General features: G+C 41.6%; 1 protein-coding gene across 1 annotated transcript; it reads left to right on the top strand.

Moving 5' to 3' along the window:
* The first annotated feature begins 3,577 nt into the window (after nt 1–3,577).
* Nucleotides 3,578–16,528, top strand: LOC139584733 (calretinin-like). Its single transcript, XM_071416896.1, has 11 exons — nt 3,578–3,767; nt 6,752–6,828; nt 7,935–8,024; nt 8,317–8,397; nt 9,499–9,555; nt 10,161–10,238; nt 12,839–12,894; nt 13,011–13,050; nt 13,241–13,294; nt 15,704–15,775; nt 15,905–16,528. Exons 1-11 carry the CDS (start codon nt 3,674–3,676, stop codon nt 16,019–16,021), a joined length of 816 nt encoding a protein of 271 aa, XP_071272997.1. The 5' UTR covers nt 3,578–3,673; the 3' UTR covers nt 16,022–16,528.
* Nucleotides 16,529–20,931: the final 4,403 nt, after the last annotated feature.

The raw sequence follows: 20,931 nt of genomic DNA, 5'->3' as shown, positions 1-20,931 counted from the left end.
AATCACTCACAACAAATCGAGGTAATGATTGACGAATGTGATACTAGTTTGGAGTGTGGTTTTTCTACTCTACACAAACACACACAGAAAAAAAAACGATATTCATTTTTAGATCAAGAGGCACGCTTTCCCTGTCTTCTACCCAGATATCTCTTAACAACACACTACTCACACATTCCCCTCCTCCATCCTGTTCTTTTTATCTTTTTCATTTTGGTGTAATCAGTGCAGTACAATCCCACTGTTGATGGAAAGCATTTTTTTTATTTCCCCACTCACTTGGCTCAAATCTTCTAAGCAACCAGAGGGAGAAAGCCTGTAAAGAGAGAGTGCCATAATAAGAGAGGGATTTAAAAGTATTCATTTCCGAAAGCAGTTTGGGAGATTCCCACCAGCACACAACAGTGCACAGTTGAACAACACACACTCTTTTAAAAGTTTGCTTAAGTTTATCTTTATTTGTTCATTAAAATCATAAACTAGTAGAGCGGAAGGAAGAATTAAAATAAATACATGAGCAGTGGAGGTGGGAAACCCACAACTGAATACAACATTATGAGTCAGAGATGGTTTTAATATGTATATTAACAATTGCTATTCCCTGTTTGTACACCAATCAATCTATATTCATGAAGGGGACAAACGACCACCTTCCTTGAATAGACAAAGCAAGAGTGATAAGTGAGAAAAGGGAGGGGGTGAAGGACTAGAAAGCCTTTGCTATTGTTTTAAGGTCAACGCTGTATTCCTACTCTGCATGGTGACAACTTCCATCTCAGAATGCTGATCTATCTGTCCCTGTCTTGCCAATAAATGTGAAGTGAGACTATTGATTGCATGGTGAAAAGACCTGCGGTGGAAATAGACTGAGACATCTCTGCTGAATAAAGGCTTTCAATGTTCCCAAACCGCCCTGTCAGCATTGGATATGAAGGAGGATGGAACTGTGCCAAGATTCAGGTGACAACTGTTCAGATTTTATTGGCTGACTGTCTGTTGCAGATCATATTAGCTGACCGCTAATTTCAGATTATGTTAGCTGACTTTCCATAAAAAAAGTTGTATGAGTTATTGAGCACTTTATGACATCCAAAAGATGTCTGTTGCACTGGTCAGTGTCAGAACACAGAGCCAGTCTCAGAGCCAGTGTAGTCCCAACCTGCAGTATGTCATGAGGAGACAAGGGGAAGTGTGACACTGCCAGGTTGTGGATACAATGATTTACAAGACATATTTCCTCAATAACTGAGCGAATTTACAATTTTCAGTTCTAGCCAGAGGATTATATTGAGACGGTGTGCCCTAATTTCTGAGCTTCCTACAGATAAGGCATTCATCATTGTTACATTATTGACCATTGAAACTCCATCTGAATGTCCAAGGAGAGTTGAGCATGACTAAGAAGATTGTATAAACCAATAGAGAAATGCTAAACCAGAAATATCATTACCCTTGACATGTCCAAACAAAACAAGTACACTATATGTACAAAAGTATGTGGACACCCCTTCAAATGAGTTTCAGCCACACCCGTTGCTGACAAGTGTATAAAATTGAGCACACAGCCATGCAATCTCCATAGACATGCACTGGCAATAGAATGGCCTTACTGAAGAGCTCAGTGACTTTCAACGTGGCACCATCATAGGATGCCCCCTTTTTAACGAGTCAGTTCGTCAGAGCTGCCCCGGTCAACTGTAAGTGCTGTTATTGTGAAGTGGAAACGTCTAGGAGCAACAACGGCTCAGCCGTGAAGTGGTAGGCCACTCAAGCTCACAGAATGTGACCGCCGAGTGTCGAAGCGCATAGTGCATAAAAATCGTCTGTCCTCGTTTGCAACACTAACTACCGAGTTCCAAACTGCCTCTGGAAGCAACGTCAGCACACAAATTGATAATCGGGGAGCTTCATGAAATGAGTTTCCATGGCCGAGCAGCTGCACAAAAGCCTAAGATCACCATGCGCAATGCCAAGCGTCGGCTGGAGTGGTGTAAAGCTTGCCGCTGTTGGATTCTGGAGCAGTGGAAACACGGTCTCTGGAGTGATGAATCACGCTTCACCATCTGGCAGCCCGACGGATAAATGTGAGTTTGGCGGATGCCAGGAGACCGCTACAGTACCTGCCCCAATGTATAGTGCCAACTGTAAAGTTTAGTGGAGAATGAATAATGGTGTGGGGCTGTTTTTCTTTGTTCGGACTAGGCATCTTAGTTCCAGTGAAGGGAAATCTTAACGCTACAGCATACAACGACATTCTGGATGATTCTGTGCTTCCAACTTTGTGGCAACATTTTGGGGAAGGCCCTTTCCTGTTTCAGGATGGCAATGCCCCCGTGCACAAAGCGAGCTCCATACAGAAATGGTTTGATTGAGATCGGTGTGGAAAAACTTGACTGGCCTGCACAGAGCCCTAACCTCAACCCCATCTAACACCTTTGGAATGAATTGGAAAGTCAACTGCGAGCCAGGCCTAATTGTCCAACTTCAGTGCCCAACCTCACTAATGCTCTTGTGGCTGAATGGAAGCAAGTCCCTGCAGCAATGTTCCAACATCTAGTGGAAAGCCCTCCCAGAAGAGTGGAGGCTGTTATAGCAGTAAAGATGGGACCAACTCCATATTAATGCCCATCATTTTGGAATGAGATGTTCGACGACCCGGTGTCCACATACTTTTGGTCATGTAGTGTATGTTATAAGTTGCATGGAAAATTCATTTTTATAATTGTAATGTTGGTTTGATGTTCTGGTCCTCAAAGAATGCAGCCTAATCACAGATTCCTCTAGGGCTGTGTAAAATGTGATTAGAGTGTGGATTTCTAATGAATCTGGCGTTGGTTGAATCATTTCACTGAAGCCTGAGTAATTGGCATTAATTAAAGCTGAGTGAGTTGTGCATGCAGCAGCTCCATGCAGTGCAGTGGCTGTGCAGCAGCAGGACTACAGTAATTACTGCTGTGCGTCCTCAGTCCCAGGGCACAGGCACGACTCCTCCCTGGGCTCTGGTTCTCCTTACTGAGCTAGTCTCAATGCTTGAACGCCAAAGGATAATTAACCCAAGCCTTTGGGAAGTTCCTTGGAGACCAGTGTCTCTTACTGTGATTGTAAACACATTTAAGAGGTGTCCATGTAGTCCATTGAACACACTTAAACACAGTAAGGATTAACACTCTATCCAATGCCAATCCATCCCCATCTTCTACATGAATGCAAATTGACAGTGAAAATAAAGGAAGGAAATGACACCGGCAGTTTTTTGCTCATGGAGCTAGACAATTCCTGCGCATCTCATTGTGATTTACATAATTCAAGCCACATAGCCTAGAAATCTGGTTCTTGATGGCAGAGCTCAAACCTGAACAGCAACAGACGGTTCAGTCCATTGAAGTGCTTTGGCTGCATTCCGACTATTGAACGTCCCTCTCCGCATGGAACAGTGAGTCCCTGTGCCTTGCGCGATTCCTCGCATCAGTAGGCGAACGCAGACGAATGGAGGTGTGAGGGCGTTGAACTCGGTGTCACTGCGCCACCTGCGTGGTTACATGGGAACTGCAGTCTCTGCTTTGGTTTAAAAGCTCTGGCAACACGCAGGGGGGTTACAGTGTGGATTGTGGTCCTACAGATAAAAAGTTCGCAGGGGATATTCTAGCGCACAGGAGGAAAAGTCGTTGAGAACATGGCAAACAAACCACAGCAGCCTCCTCACCTTCATCTGGCGGAATTGAGCGCCACCCAGTTCATCGACATCTGGAACCATTTCGATACGGACGGTTAGTACCGGAGCACAAAGTTATCCAAAATGTTACCTTGCATTTTACGCAGCACTTTTTTGAACGAGGCATTGTTTCAAATGCAGACACAAATGTAAGCTAACATGTCGAATAGACTAGGTTACATATACTCTATCACAGATTTTAGTTTACAAGTTAAACATATCATAGGCGTACCTTCAATACTTTTCGTTTTATCATAACTGAAATTCACTTTTGGCCATGATGGAAAAAGCGTGGGCTATAAACTGCTGGATGCTTAGAATTTTGATTGGACAACACAATAAGTGTTTGACAAAAAATGCTGGATAAGCATTCTAGTGCATTTACTTTCTTGGCAGTTAGAAAAGCAACTGGATAACTCCTGGTGTTACTGTTGAGGTTTCTGTTCGATCTAATGAAAAAAAAATATATAATAATTGTGTGCACTAAATAATGTATCTTTAGAAAGGTTCGAATAGGCTACCTGTGTATTAATTGATCATTTTAATATTTAATTTAAAAAGGTTGGTTGTATGGATGCATGACTTTTATTCAGTTACTAGAAGAACCCATTCAGATACAACTAATACATCAGTATTACAACGTAGATCAGTCTATCGATCAAAAGGCATCAGAAGTCTAGGTTATACCTCAGTGCACGGTGAGCTAAAGGAGGGATGGCCGTGTGGCACACTGTCGTCCATAGAAAACGTATATGTAGCCTTACCACACAATAAGTGTCATTTTTGTATAGGCCTATCAAAAAATTAGGCTTTACTAACTTGACTGAATTCTTAAATATTGTAATAATATTATTCCACTGTATTGTTTTATAAAGCACGATTAAACAAAATAAACACATCTTGATCATGTCAGGACAGACTCAAGAGTTTCCATAGGCATCATACCTGATGGTTGGAATCCTGCTTTAAAAAGGTGCGTCTAAAATGTAAGGAGGTTTGTCAATCAAATTCCAGTATTATATGAATGTAATTCACTATACATATGAAACCCCAACTCAGAGGAGACAGACAACTATCTACTTTCAGTAGCCTATTACATGCTATAAAATTACGAGTTCTCGGCTCAATTCGAGCGAACGAGCCCACGCCCCTCCACGCGCATTGTCCTTGGGCATCCTCTAGGCATAATTGTTTTCCCCTATTGATAGTGTTACTGCACATTCCGTCCCGGCCATTTGTTGAAGCGGAATGATAATACTCTAGGCGCGAAGAGTCTCTCGGATTACAGTACTAGTTCCCTCTGGGTGTTTAGTTCTCTGAGCACAATTAGAGATTGGTGCTGTTGGTCCACCCATTAGGGCCTATACTGCGCTGTCTCTATGGATTAAGCATTTTCTGCAAAGAAAACATGACATAGGGATGTGAACATGGTACACAGTGAATTGCAGCTCTTGTGCAAATAGGCTAGGCCAGAACATCAGATCATGGGATTGGCCTACCAATTTTGCCGCTGACCATGGTGCTGAAATGATTAGACGAATCAACGATGTTGATTAACATTTTGATATAGAGAACACACAGAGAGATACCTGACTAATGTCTGTCTGATATTGACATTTCAGTAATGCATACTTTATGATGCAGTTATAATGCATTGAAAGACTTTGCATGATCATGTTGTTGGCCCTTGATAATGTTTTCTAGTATTGTAGCTTTTCCCTGTCTTGTGGGGAATAGGTTATCAATCAGCTGGTATTTGTTTTAACAGTTCATACACTTGTTATTTGCAATTCTCCAATGAAATAGAAAAAAAGTAAATGAGTAGATAATTGAAAAACAATTGGAGACTGCAGTACATAGGCTACTGTGGGCTAGTGTATATGTCACATCATCATACACAGCATACACTGCAGTATACATGCACACCTCCAGCTTGTTTTTGATTTATTAACACATATACAAAGTTCATACAAAGTTCATAGACAACGAACATATAAAACCACTGGATCATATTGGTCATACTAACATGTAATGATAAACTAAATCATATGTAAAGCTATTATACAAACCTATATGTTAATACAATAAAGAGATAATAAAATAAAATTGCATCATGATGATTTTGCTAAAATTACATCCGCTCTATATAGAGCAAGTTATGTTATCTGTGTAATCAAACGCAAATGTGCTTTGCTCATAATGATATGTACTTGTTCGTCTGGTAAATATCAAACTGAGTGCTTCCCCAGAGACTTCCGGTACTCAGGTTTGTGCAAATGTCACTAGGATCCACAGGCAAATTAATACATAGGCAATTGAAAGACATTTCAATCGTGAAGCTGATAGGAAAGGCATTGTTGGTATTTGTCAAAAGCCACTATAATAATCATCTCACTAGTCTCCCTCGATTTAGCAACATTAAGATTAAAGATCTAGCGTTTCCTTCACCATTATTTATAGACATCCAAATAATCCTGGCAAGGGTGCAACTAGGCACATTTATTTGAAGTTGGGATTCCTGCATCGATTTCTTACACTGTCATGCCAGGCAGAAATTTCCCCATTGTCTTTTCAAATAACTGGACTTAAAAGGCCTTGGAGGCCTCAATTAGAGGGAGAGAGAGAAAAAGAGAGAGTAGCAGTGCATTTCAAGACTGGGAGACCCCTTCAAGGGATTTAATTAAGCAGGTTCCAACGTTTGAGTGCAAGCTATCTCACAAATCACGTCAGCCAGAGCCAGCCTCGCAGCATGCTAACCATCTGGACAACAAATTAGTTAGTTATTATGTCAGTCATTGAGCCAGTCATCCAATCAGCCAGCAAGCAAGCCAGACAAACTTAGTTCTGGAGTATTACTGTAAAACAGGGAAGCATTGGCCTAATTTGCTGTCAAATTTGTACAATCTCACTTCTCAAGAGTCACACATTCACAGTGGTACTACTATGCATTACATGGGGATCTTTGATGCTTCACAGTCACTGCCTGTATGATATATAGTCTTGGGCTGATTTGTCAAATCCCTGTTTCCTCTGCTGCAGGCAATGGCTACATTGAGGGCAAGGAACTGGAGAACTTCTTCAGGGAGTTGGAGATTGCACGGAGAGGGGCCGGAGTGGTAAGGGAATGATCCCTGGGCCTTGACTAAGGGCTCAATTCAATCAAACATGTCATAGCAATGTTTATACAGTATCTATGTTTACATAACTACTGCCCACATACATTACGTAGTGTACGTCACAGCCCTATTCTGTCTCTGATGGGTCTATGTGGAATTTTTCACAGTACTGAATCCAATACCATTTTGTAACATTATTTCCATTGAGGTATAATGATGTATGCTACAGCAGATATACTGTAATGCTGGATTGACTGACCACTTTCAATACAAGTGTCATGCTCTGGTCATTAAATACAACAGTAAATATGTTTTGGGTTTTATTAGGTGAAACCAAAGGAGTACAACCTCATGCAAACACATATTGGACATAGTAATTGGTGTAACGTAAGTTTCCTTTAACAGGCTAACAGGCAAAGGTACAAAGTAATTCTACCACCAACTTTCCAAATTTGACTGACAATAGTAAAGGTAGTATTTTGTTTGTTCTTTAATCCAACAGTCATATGTTGGCGTTTTCTCACTAATGAAGGTTGTGGCCTATTCTGGTAGGTGGTTCATTGAGTTCCGGAATAAGCCCTATAGATATGAACTCATGTCTCTAAGCTGTCCAGTCAATCTAGGACTGGCAGTAATTAAAATGCGACTGATTTGTCCAATCAAGAGCTAATTAATTATTTAAGCAACATCAAAACAACACATTTCTCCAGAGAGTTCTCCCACAGATGGAAGATATCCTCTTTCTTGGGAGGAGTCAGTGCAATAATCTTTGTGTCACCACATCTCGTGTGTGTAGAACACAGGAATCAGAGAGCATCAGTAATCATGTTACATATCATCTCCCTGTAGCTGCATAAAGTCTGTGACTAGAAGATGATGAGCCCTTTAGCTGGGGAGAAGACGCTTGTCTGTTTTAGAGAGACAATCTCTCTGTCTGCCCAGTGTAACAACCACTAACATAAAAAACGAGCTCTGTCACAACAATATGTGTGACCACAGTCCTATAACACGAGAGGACGGTTTGCGTAAAAAATTAACAACAGATCTTTACTGATGTTTGTGTCATGACAAACATATATTTGCGTGTATTTGTGCATGTGTTATAGGACCCATCAAACTCCACTTTCAGAGAGAAGATGAAGGAGTTTATGCAGAAGTTTGACAAGAACGCAGATGGGAGAATTGAGATGTCAGAGGTGAGCTGACATTTTTTCTTTTTCAGATCAATGAGGATTTGATTATGCTAGTGAGAATTATTACCAATGATCTCAGACAGTTTGCATATCAATGCAGAAATAATCAGACACTGTTATGGTAGATGTGTTCTGAAACTGTTGATTGACTCGATGATCTATGCTTCATTCGAGTCATCTTCGTCGAAGAGATAAGATTCTATTATTAAACAGTATTTTTCACACAATCGAACACAGAGAAACAAAGGTTATCTTTTTCCCCCTAATTAATTTCTCTCTTTCTCTCCTTCTCCAGCTGGCTCAGATTTTGCCCACAGAGGAGAACTTCTTGCTTTGCTTCAGAGAGTTTGTTGGATCCAGTTCTGAGTTCATGGCGGTGAGTGGTGAAAATAGATGGTTTGAGGGATCATTTAGTTTGAGTAAGAATGTGAAGACTCGTACAGGCTGTTTATAATGTGTGTTGGTGGGATTGGAAATACAGAGATACTGTAATAAGGTAGAATTAAAAAAAAAAACAATTAGACAAAGCAATTAAAACACATAACAATCTACATTTTGGAATCATTGCCTATCCCAAATCATACCCAAATCATATTAGGGAATTGCACTGCAAGTAATACATCATTTGAGAGAAAAGTCTCTAAAAAAATTTATCCTACTCACAGGTTATTTTTCTCTGTCATGTGTGTCCTCTGCCAAGAGAAAAACCACAATCACTCACTGGTAAAGGAGATTACATTTCAGAGACACTTGACAGCTCTGTCAGATTAGTTCTCATACAGTGCAAATGGAGAGAGTTTGATTATCAGTGATACCAGGAGGGACCATCCAGTCACCCACTGCACTCCTATTATGTCAAGGGCAGGAAGAATTACATGAGAAAGAGAAAATGAGGCTTTTTAATCACCCGGTGTGGTAGCGAAGACTTTTAAAGGGATTGAATGAGGAAGTACAAACTTCTATTTTCAGAATCATATATTATAGATGTGCGGCTGTAATTCTCAACAGACCTGGAGAGGGAGGGCATCTATCTTTGATAAGAGCCCTTTCTGGAAACAGGGACAGCTGCTAGATTAAAACATTAATTAAAATGCATTTCTCTCTCCTTGCCCTCTCACAATGTGTGGGAGATAGGATTTAGAAATCTGGAAAGTATAATGAAAACCCTAGTGTGATTACGGGAAGAAAAAACTAACAATTACCAGCCACATAAATTGGATATGATTTTTTTGTGCTGTTCCTCTCCTTTTGAAAGTGATCTCTGTCCCTCCAGAGAGTAATTCATGAATGCCACATGCAATCCCATTAATATAATCCAGTTTGATTGCTTTGGTGTTAAAGGACATTGGCTATGGGGGTGTTTGAGTGTGAGTGGAGGAATGAGATGGCTCATTTACAAAGTGATTGGTACTACTGTGGGAGCAAGTGATTGGCTGTATGTCTATTTTTTAATTTTCTAATGTGTTTGCATATATAGGCTTGGCGACGATACGATACAGATCGCAGTGGGTACATTGAAGCTAATGAACTGAAGGTATGGTTCCTCACTTGTTAACCATCAATGTAAGACATGCTTACAGTATGTATTTTGTAAAAACTATGCTAGAGCTCCAACCAATGTCTCCTAACTCTTCTTGTCATTCGATATAAGATGGCAAGGAGATGCATTATTATACTTTACAATGTAAATTAAGGTTTAGAAACCAACACCCAAAAACTTGCAGGTATAGTTGTTGTGTTGATACAGTGAGGCAAATGGGGACGATGCAAATTTCTCTCGTCTCAACGGCTGTCAGACAAGGACACTATACAAATCCTGACTTGTAATACCATCCATTATGCGGTTGTCTGACACTGATTCATTTCTAAAGCTTTTCTGCTGTCTTATCTGCAGGGAACTGCAGGTGTTAATGTAACACAGGCTGGTAGTGGTAGATAGAACGGTCCTTTCTGTCAATGAAGGATCTGAGAATGTATGTGACACTTCCAACTCTGCGTAAGCCAATACTTATATGACTGACGAAAACCAATAACTGGGGCCTCAGCGCTAAAGTATAGACGAGCCAGACTCTCTAAGATCATAGGATTTCGTTGACCTATTAGGGGATTATAGTTTACTCACCTTTCTCAACTCCACAGGGATTCCTCTCAGACCTGCTGAAGAAAGCCAACAGACACTACGATGACCAGAAGCTTCACGAGTACACACAGACAATAGTGAGTCTTTTCAGTCTAAATGAATCACTTCCTGTACCATTCCCAAACCCTTATCCATAGCCGCGGGAAGAAGGGTTGCTGCACACCCTGAAAAATCAGAAAAAAGGAAATACAATAAAAATGTAAAAGTATATATATGAATTGTTTTATTCACAAAAGTAGCGCGCTGTGCCGTAACTAGTATTAGCAGACTAATATAGATGGCTGTAGCACAGGCACAAAACTTTTTCAGCATCTCTGCTTTGGCAAAAAAAGGTAGTTGTATAATTAAGAACAGTATCTTGCAGGATTCAATAGTTGGAATTATAAGAGTTGTTGCCCTGTCCCTTTTTCTGCGATTGTCATTCCAATGGAATCCAGAAATAATAAAACCCTGTCCTCAAACATTTACATCAAAGGTACAAAGTTATGGGCAAAGATACAAAACATTCACATCAAATTAAATATTTTTCTTGATGAAATAACATGGAAAACAACCACTTTTTGTGCAGTATTAATTTACCATCCTTACAAACCACTTAATGTAAATGTACATTACTGTATTGTACATAGGCTGGTGATCTAGGTTTGTACCTGTAGACTGAAGAAAAACAATCCACAATACAGTAATTGAGTACATTGAGACATCAAGTGGGTTGTGAAGATGTGGCTCAGTTAGTAGGGCATGGCGATGCAATGCTGCGGTTGTGGGTTCTATTCCCACAGGGGACTAGTGCAAAAAAGTATGACAATATATGCACTCACTGAAAAGGAATGAAAAAAACATTTCAGTTTTCACATAGAAATAAGTTGCATTAGCAAAGTATTCAAAGAAACTGGAAAACATATCAAGCAAGTATTTTTATATTTCACAAGTATTATCAGATTACCTGTTTTGTACAGATAATTATCAGACTCAAGTTACAAATGCTGGTAAACACTCAAATAAATGTAGTTCCATTTTTTTTCACAAAAGTAGTGCACTGGGCCATTACTAGTCCTGTATTACTGGACCAATATAGACTTCTTCAGCCCGGGCAAAAAAAATGATCTGCATCTCCCCAGTCCCTGAACCTCCACCCCCAAACGACTTCCCTCGGCTACGCCTTCCTCACAGACCTATCTGAGAAATAACCAGCACCACCACATCCTGCACCAAAAAACTGTGAGGGGAATAACTACACTTCTGTGGCTGGTCTTTTAGAGTATATTGATCCACATGGACCACATCCTCGCATGTACACTACCGTTCAAAGGTTTGGGGTCACTTAGAAATGTCCTTGTTTTTGAAAGAAAAGCTAATTTTTTGTCCATTAAATAACATAAAATTGATCAGAAATACAGTATAGACGTTGTTAATGTTGTAAATGACTATTGTAGCTGGAAACGGCTGATTTGTTATGTAATATCTACATAGGCGTACAGAGGCCTATTATCAGCAACCATCACTCCTGTGTTCCAATGGCACGTTGTGTTAGCTAATCCAAGTTTATAATTTTAAAAGGCTAATTGATCATTAGAAAACCCTTTTGCAATTATGTTAGCACAGCTGAAAACTGTTGTTCTGATTAAAGAAGCAATAAAACTGGCCTTTTGTAGACTAGTTGAGTATCTGGAGCATCAGCATTTGTGGGCTCGATTACAGGCTCAAAATGGCCAGAACAAAAAACTTTCTTCTGAAACTCGTCAGTCTATTCTTGTTCTGAGAAATTAAGGCTATTCCATGCGAGAAATTGCCAAGAAACTGAAGATCTTGTACAACGCTGTGTACTACTCCCTTCACAGAACAGAGCAAACTGGCACTAACCAGAATAGAAAGAGGAGTGGAAGGCCCCGGTGCACAACTGAGCAAGAGGACAAGTACATTAGAGTGTCTAGTTTGAGAAACAGATGGCTCACTAGTCCTCAACTGGCAGCTTCAATAAATAGTACCTGCAAAACACCAGTCTCAATGTCAACAGTGAAGAGGCAACTCCGGGATGCTGGCCTTCCTGCAGTTACAGGATTTGAACATTTAGTCCATAATGTTGCTTGATTGGTGGTTAGGATATTAGCTGGTCAAAATGAGGCCAAATGAAAAGTTGAAAACTGTATATATATATCCATGTGTTAGTGCAGGTTTTCAGTGACTTTATGTAAATCACGATTCTCATCTGCATTTCCTGCGGTGCAGGAAAATTGTCAGCAACAAAAGAGTGATCAAATGAAAATCCTACATCTGTAGTCATTGTCTGTAGGTATTGTATAATATACTTTATATGTGAACAAGGGAGCTACGTATCCCTTGTCCCATCATGCTGGTGGCTGCCATGTGGTTGGGAGTGGGACTCATGATGTCCTACGGGTTGTGTGTTCCAACAGCAGATGTTCAAACATCTGTTTGAACCTCAATGCCTAAAGCTTGACCTGAATTACTCTTGGGAGAAAACCAATCTGTATTGTTTAGTCTTAATGTTGAGTAGCAACTTCTATGTACAACGGATTGACAACAGAGTAGCATTCTAAATAAAAATAATACATGTTGTTGTCACAACTGGTGAAGGCCCCTCGCTTTAATGTCTCTATCTATCTCTCCCTCCCTCCCTGTCTTTCTCTCTCTCTCTCTCGCTCTCTCTCTGTAGCTCAAGATGTTTGATCTAAACGGAGATGGGAAGCTGGGCCTGTCAGAAATGGCGAGGTGACTGTCAGCAACTGAGAAGAAATGTTTCTATTTCATGTGTGCCTTCAGCATCCGACACTCCTAACAAGTGTTTCATGGAAATTATTCTCTGTTCTCTGTTCTTCTCTTTTAAGGCTTCTCCCAGTTAAGGAAAATTTCTTACTGAAGTTCCAGGTGAGGAGTGTGCAAGAGGAACTGATAGTTCCTTCAAACAAATCCCTTTCCACAGTAATTTTGGCAGAAAAAATACCAGCAATGTGATCATTTGATATTTCAGAACACAATCATTAACTTGCACAATCTAACTCAGTAACATCATGCTGCTCTGTTATAATATGTTTTTATTTCAAAATGTGTTTTACAGGGTATCAAACTGACCTCTGAGCAGTTCAATGCTATCTTTGCATTCTACGACAAGGTACATTCAGATATGGGAATGGATATTGTAAAAGGGTACAGTTTGCTATATACTGTAGGCAGTGGCGATTTTAGCATGTAAATCTTGGTGGGGCAAACTCCCTGCCAAATATTTGTAGATGCACTACACAACACAACACTAAACAATACATTAATTGCACTATAACGGTGACAAACGGTGCCCACAAACTGTTAGGGCCTACATAAAGCTGTCCCAACAGCAGAGCTTTCTTTTCAGCATCATGGAGTGAATCCTTACCACCGCTACACCTGGCTTTCAGCAGAGCCTTGTCTGGCAGCGAAACAGTTCATTCAGCCTCGTTTACTGCCTTTTTAAAAAACATTGGTGATATGGCTGCATATCTCCCTGGCATATTACATAATTTATGCAGCAGCATATAAGACATTTTTGGACTCATCTTGTTGTGCGGCTTCGTTGGCAAATTTTGTCATCAAAGAAAAAGATTTACAATTCCGAGTTGGATGACCATTCAAAACGTATTTTCCCAGTCTGACTTCCCAGTTGCAATGCTTGCGGTTAGCCACTGTCACCAATTCCTTCCAAACAACTCATTGTTGATTTCCAACTTGTTGTCTAATGTTTATGTCCAATGGCCGATGAGCACCAAACGATTTATCTATATTTTTTCTGCATTATTTCTCTTCATATGACAAGGATTGAAAGGATTTGCCAGTAGATTGTCGACTTGATTCACAATGATGACTGCTAGCTAAGATTTTGAAAGTATGATGTTGACATGATCAGTCCAATCAAAGCTACTGTAGATATAACCTGATTTGACATAAGTTCTGTGGCCAATGACCTTGAGCCTTCTTGGAAGGTCACTTGTAATAGAACTCTATGGTAGGACCCAAAGGGCTGACATTTTGGATGTCTACCCTTACTTAAGGACTGAAGCTAGGCATTTGCGCAATGTCCCCATGAGTGACAGAATACTGAGCCAATCACGGCGCAATGCTCCTTTTTTTCTGCTGGCCCGCTCCACTACCACAGAAAGCACTGAGCTAGGCTGAAACATCTGCATTTTGAAGCTGCCTTACTCAAGAAAACAAAGGCTAAAAATGTGGGTCTCCACTGGCTGTAGGTACAGTATTTAACTTTCAATCAGGTTTGGTGGATGACTCTGAGTTGTTGTTATGACTGATTTCACTCTCTGCAAAGCAGTGGTCTTTCCGCTCATCCGGGTAGGTAAATAAGCTTGATTGGTACACCTGCTGTTCTTGTTTGAGTGTTGGTTGAACATGTATTCCATCATTTGTGGACAGGTGATGCCAGATTTCAGGATCAAACTGCTGTTGTGCAATGTAGTAATGTCTTAGGATAATAGCATTACATCTGGCTTGGCATGTAGTGGATAGGGAGCTGACTTCAAACAAGTAAAACACCGACTCGTATCGCTTGTGTGTTGTTGATACGCCTAGAATTGATTGATGTATTGACTATTTGATTTGGCCTAATTCAAAACCGGCACTGTATCTCAGCTAATTTCTTTTCGTCATTGCTTTGTAGGCTACATGTCAGTATTGTGATACATATTTCATTACATATACATTATTCTCTATTGAATTAAAGTATGTTGCTCCATTTTCCAAAAAGAGCATGCATTATTCTCTATTGAGGGTTACACGTACAACAGTTTCACAATATTGTACTAACAATCCATAAGACAACTATTAGCAGGGCTCCAAATAGCTCACAGACTCTCTGAGTGACAGGTTAGAGCCTGTGACTTAAGTTGAAAAAATATGCTGAAAGTTTTGGAATGTGGACTGAAATGAAAGTGATGATGGAGAGTAAAATTGAAATGCTTCAGCAGAGCAGAGGGCTTTTTGCGTGCCTATGTCTGGACTAGATGCTTGCTGAGAGGACTGGGGCAGACGCTCAATTATAAATGAAACGCAGTCCATGTACACATGATGTGTGTCAAATGCTAACATTTACGTGCATAATTATTTCAGCGTTTGTTTCAACCTCCACCCTGCAGCTGAATCACTGGCAGCTGCTGTCACTGCTATGGAATTATGGGTAAAAATAATGGAAAGAGCAGGTCAACTGAACACTAACATTGCTCACAGTGCCAAAATTAAAATGTGCATAGCTTTGAAAAATACAAAATGTTTGACAGCACGCAACCAAGACAGTGTGTTTCCCTGCCTTCTCAAAGAAACACCCTACCACTGTAACTTCAGTACCATGGCCCTTCCCCCTCCACAATGTCTCCTTATACATTTAAAGCTTTTGCTCTAAAGCAGCCATATACAGTACATATTTTTTATTCATAAGTGAAATGTCAAGGGAAGTGTACTTTTTAAAACTTCAATTGAAAGTATGGAATTGAGAACAATTCTAATGCAGGTATATGATACATTTTACCCCTCTTTCTTACAGGATGGAAACGGCTACATTGATGAGCAGGAGCTCGATGCTCTGTTGCGTGACCTCTATGAAAAGAACAAAAAGGTGAGATAATATGGAAGGTTTGAAGCTTAGCTCTCATTCCCACGTAACGCTGAATTTATCATTATAATGTGTCATTACAGAAGCACCTGTATAGTTAATGGTGTCTTGTCTTCTCTAATCTTCTCTCAGGAGGTGGACACCAAAAACCTGATTGACTACAAGAAGAGCATCATGGCCCTGTCGGACGGGGGGAAGTTGTACCGCTCCGAGCTGGAGATTGTGCTCTGCAGGGAGCCCATGCTGTGAACCCTGACAACCATCGCTGTCTGTTTTTTGACCTCCATGACCTTATCTGCCCATCCCCAGATCACACCCACCTCCAGCTGCTTGACGACTGTAACCTGGTGCATGTGCCGGTCACTCCCTTCATGAGTTTTGAATGAATGTGCAACTGAGAAGCACAAACCAGCTCTCCCTCATAACCCCTGTCCCCACTCGTCCCTGCAGACTGACCCAGCTCTTACGTTGCCCCTCAAATTCTACATTTAACAAAATGAATAAAGATGATAAAGGTACTTCTGATAATTATGATTGCAATGTGAACAGGAGAGGAATGAAAATGAATATAATACGATTATTTATTCTGAATGCTTGGTTTGACTTTTCTCCTCTCTTTTTTCTCTGTTTGATCTGATGTTTCATCGTTAAATTATTATCCTGTTACATTTAGATTTTTGATGTTGGGTTTTCTGGCTGATACTGTTATAATAAGGATATTATCGAAAGCATTAATTAAAGATATCTTACGATTAAGATTTTCTCATTTTGACTTTCCCATTGTGTTCACCTCGCTCGTTACCCCTCCTTGTGCTTAGAATTTATAATCCATTCAATTGAATATTGACACGCTGCTTTGAAAAAAGTGTCTTGGAAAAACACTTTGAGATGCCCTCTGTTTTATGTTAGTATCAATTAGTATTTAAAAAGATGAAGTGGGTGGAGAGTGGGTACAAAATAAGGAGAGCCCTACTGTCAAACCAGATAACAGTGAACGGTACTGCGACCACACACAGAAACACGAAAAAAAAATTGTCATTATAAGAGAATATCTCCATCAAGTCCTAAATTCCCTGTATGGGTATTTCTGAAGTAGGACATATTTCCAGGAAAATCCCCTCTATTTGTGTGCAGATTCTTTTAAAACGAGCTCAATAACTCAGCAGTCAAACTTCCCTCTCGCACAGCCAAGCTTGTAGAAATACCTATCAATGAATCATTACTATTTCAATGTTTAATTGAAAGGTAGGTTTTGCAAGAAAAGACTGGCTTTTTCATCCATCGTGCAATGCACAGAGATGAGCATTTGTGTTATGTTGTAGTAATTTATATAAGATGCATATTAACAAAGACTTGTTGCAAATAGAGAAGCGTGTGTGAGATACAAATCCCTCACTCCCTAACCATATTAGTCTATATTTAGTCAGAGTGCTACCTCAGTTTACTATCTGCAGAGGTATTCCAAATTCATGATGACCAGGTTTATCTTCATATAGTTTTCACATGTAGGGATGTCAATGAAAAGAGTGACCAAAAGTAATAATTTATGATACATATTATTGTATGCTATTATGTTAAAATATCATTAAGATTCAAATAGACATGTTTTAGCTTCATTGAATCTGCAATCACCATCCTGATCTTAAATACTAACTGATATGATGACAATATGTCAAACACATGCAGAGGAGAACAAGAGTGAACAGCTTCATATTTGAAGATGACTCTCATGATGTATGCATACAGTATACTTTATGAATGGGACCCTGGTGTTTTATTAATGAACTCTTTAAATATAGTTATTGAGAATTATATAGTGATTGAATGGATGTCCCTGCCTAAATTCCCTAAAGTACATCCACTGAACACCACACACACAAACACCAATACACACTGGTGACTAAGACATAAATACTGAGCTTGTTCACAAATGAGCTTTTCACTGTACAATACAGTAGATAATAATCTCTCTGCACATCACTGTAGATGGCCCTCCCTGTGAGAAATACAAACAAGTTTGAAATGCTACATTTCATGATGGTTTAAAATAATGAAATATTTACAGATGTAGATGGAAGAGGCAAGCTGGTAGACAGATGCAGGCAGTGCCCAATTAAAACAAAACCATATTGGGAAAAGATTGAGGCCTGGCCCATTTAATCACTGAACCGACACAGGACAACTAACAAACTGTAAATTAAGTCAATCATTTTATTTTTACACTGCCAACATGCCATCAGCACATAACAGAGGCATTTCTAAGCATCCCACTGCAGCTTTGATGAATGCACATAGGCAAACCCAGTCTTTGTCCTAAGGGACTATCCTCCCACATACCCATAATGCAATGTCATGCAATATGTTGGGAAGACTTAGGCCATCTCAACACATGCAAATTTAGGATCTTAATTTGGTAACTCTTTCGTTTCTGAGAATTTTCCTGCAGCGCAGAAAATGCAGATGAGCCTCATGATTTACATAAATTCACTAAAAACCCACATTAGCACACTGTTATAATAACAGTGTTGCACTTTTAATGTAGCCTACTTTTGGCCAGCTAACATCCTAACCACGATCAAGAAATATTATGGTTTAAACCCCTCAAACTCAAACCTGGGACTGATTTAAACCTGGGACACCAGGTGGGTACAATTAATTATCAGGTCGAACAGAAAACCAGCAGGCTCCGGACCTCCTACGGTAGAGTTGAATACCCCTAGTTTAAACGTTCAAATCCTTTTGCTGCAGGATTATTTTGCTGTGACAATATAGTTCAAATTAAGATCCTATATATGTGTCACGCCCTGACCGTAGAGAGCTTTTTATGTCTCTATTTTGGTTTGGTCAGGGTGTGATTTGGGTGGGCATTCTATGTTCATTTTCTATGTTTTGTATTTCTTTGTTGTTTGGCCGGGTGTGGTTCTCAATCAGAGGCAGCTGTCTATCGTTGTCTCTGATTGAGAACCATACTTAGGTAGCTTTTTCCCACATGGTTTTTGTGGGTAGTTGTTTTCTGTTTTGTGTCTGCACCAGACAGAACTGTTTTCGTGTTGTTCTATTTTTGGTTATTTTGTCTCAGTGTTCAGTTTTAATAAAAAAAGATGAACACTTACCACGCTGCGCTTTGGTCCACACCTTCTTCAACAGACGATCGTTACAGAACTATCCACCACCAAAGGACCAAGCAGCGTGGTAAGGAGGAGCAGCGTGGCCAGGGGTATGAGACAACCTGGGAGGAGGTAGAGAGGTGGTCGCTTGAACCAGGGAGAGTGCCAGAGCCCGCCTGGGATTCTATGGAGCAGTGCGAAGAGGGATACCGGAAGATGGAGTCGGCGAGACGAACACGGCTGGCAAGGAAGCCCGAGAGGCAGCGCCCACATTTTTTGGGGGGGGCACACGGGGGGTGTGGCAGAGTCAGGTTGGAGACCTGAGCCAACTCCCCGTGCTTACCGTGGCGGGCGTCGTACTGGTCAGGCACTGTGTTATGTGATGGAGCGCACGGTGTCTCCAGTACGCGTTCTTAGCCCGGTGCGCTACATAACAGCTCCCCACATCTGCCGGGCTAGGGTGAGCATCCAGCCAGGAAGGATTGTGCCAGCCCTGCTCTCCAGACCTCCAGTACGTCTCTACGGCCCAGGATATCCTGCGCCGGCTCTGCGCACTGTGTCTCCAGTGCGTCTGCACAGCCCAGTGCGTCCTGTGCCTGCGCCCCGCACGTGCAGGGCCAAAGTCACCATCCAGCCAGGACGGGTTGTACAGGCTCTTAGCTCGAGACCTCCAGTGCGCCTCCACGGCCCAGTGTGTCCGGTGCCTCGGCCAAGGACAAGGCCTCCTGCATGTCTCCCCATTCTGGTGAGTCCTGTGCCTGTGCTAAGAACTAATTCTCCTGCATGTCTCCCCAGCCTGGTGTGTCCTGTGCCTGCTCCCAGAGCCAGGCCTCCTGTGTGTCTCTCCACTCCAGTGATGATCCATGGCACGAAGCCTCCAGTGATGATCCATGGCAAGAAGCCTCCAGTGGTGATCCATGGCACGAAGCCTCCAGTGATGATCCATGGCACGAAGCCTCCAGTGATGATCCATGGCAAGAAGCCTCCAGTGGTGATCCGTGGCACGAAGCCTCCAGGGGTGAGACATGGCACGAAGCCTCCAGGGGTGAGACATGGCACGAAGCCTCCAGGGGTGAGACATGGCACGAAGCCTCTAGCCCGGAGCCTCCAGAGACGGCCTCTAGCCCGGAGCCTCCAGAGACGGCCTCTAGCCCGGAGCCTCCAGAGACGGCCTCTAGCCCGGGGCCTCCAGAGACGGCCTCTAGCCCGGGGCCTCCAGAGACGGCCTCCAGCCCGGGGCCTCCAGAGACGCCCTCCAGCCCGGGGCCTCCAGAGACGCCCTCCAGCCCGGGGCCTCCAGAGACGCCCTCCAGCCCGGAGCCTCCAGAGTCGCCCTCCAGCCCGAGGCCCGCTACGAGGGTCCCCAGTCCGGGGTTGGCGGCGAGGGTCCCCGCTCTAGAGGCGCCACCTAAGTGGGCCAAGCCAGAGGTGGAGCGGGGTCTACGTCCCGCACCAGAGAACCATACTTAGGTAGCTTTTTCCCACATGGTTTTTGTGGGTAGTTATTTTCTGTTTTGTGTCTGTACCAGACAGAACTGTTTTCGTGTTCTATTTTTGGTTATTTTGTCTCAGTGTTCAGTTTGAATAAAAAAGCATGAACACTTACCACGCTGCGCTTTGGTCCACACCTTCTTCAACAGACGGCCGTTACAATATGTAACTGCTTGTGTGTTGAGATACAATATCCCAAATAATAATGGTGCCCAACAAAGGCAATAAGGAAATCCAATTATATCAAAGGAATAGCCTAACATAGATTATGTTTACACATTCATTGTGGTATCAGGGCTTTTCCATGGCTATTCCTAAGATCCATTTTTTTGGCTTCCATGTCCTAGGGGACCTACAAGCCTTTACAACAGACTTGCTGTTTGAATCAGTGAGGAGAAGCAGACTAAGGGAGAAGACAGGAGAGGAATTTGTGAGAGTGATGGTGAGCTAGAATTACGGATGGGAGAAGAAAGGGCAAGACTTCTCAGGGTAAGACGTACAATCACTCTTGCTACACCAACCCTAACTCACACCTCACTTTTGCTATACACAGCAGAATGC

The sequence above is a fragment of the Salvelinus alpinus genome, chromosome 9, assembly GCF_045679555.1.
Source record: "Salvelinus alpinus chromosome 9, SLU_Salpinus.1, whole genome shotgun sequence".
Lineage (NCBI taxonomy): Eukaryota > Metazoa > Chordata > Actinopteri > Salmoniformes > Salmonidae > Salvelinus > Salvelinus alpinus.
Note: the sequence above shows the minus strand (reverse complement) of the source record. Positions and strands in the feature narration are given on the sequence as shown.

Coding starts and splice junctions, on each gene's coding strand:
- LOC139584733 (XM_071416896.1), top strand. CDS start 3,674: ATGGCAAACAAACCACAGCAGCCTCCTCACCTTCATCTGGCGGAATTG. Junction 6,829..7,934: donor CACGGAGAGGGGCCGGAGTG/GTAAGGGAATGA, acceptor CATGTGTTATAG/GACCCATCAAACTCCACTTT. Junction 8,025..8,316: donor GGAGAATTGAGATGTCAGAG/GTGAGCTGACAT, acceptor CTCCTTCTCCAG/CTGGCTCAGATTTTGCCCAC.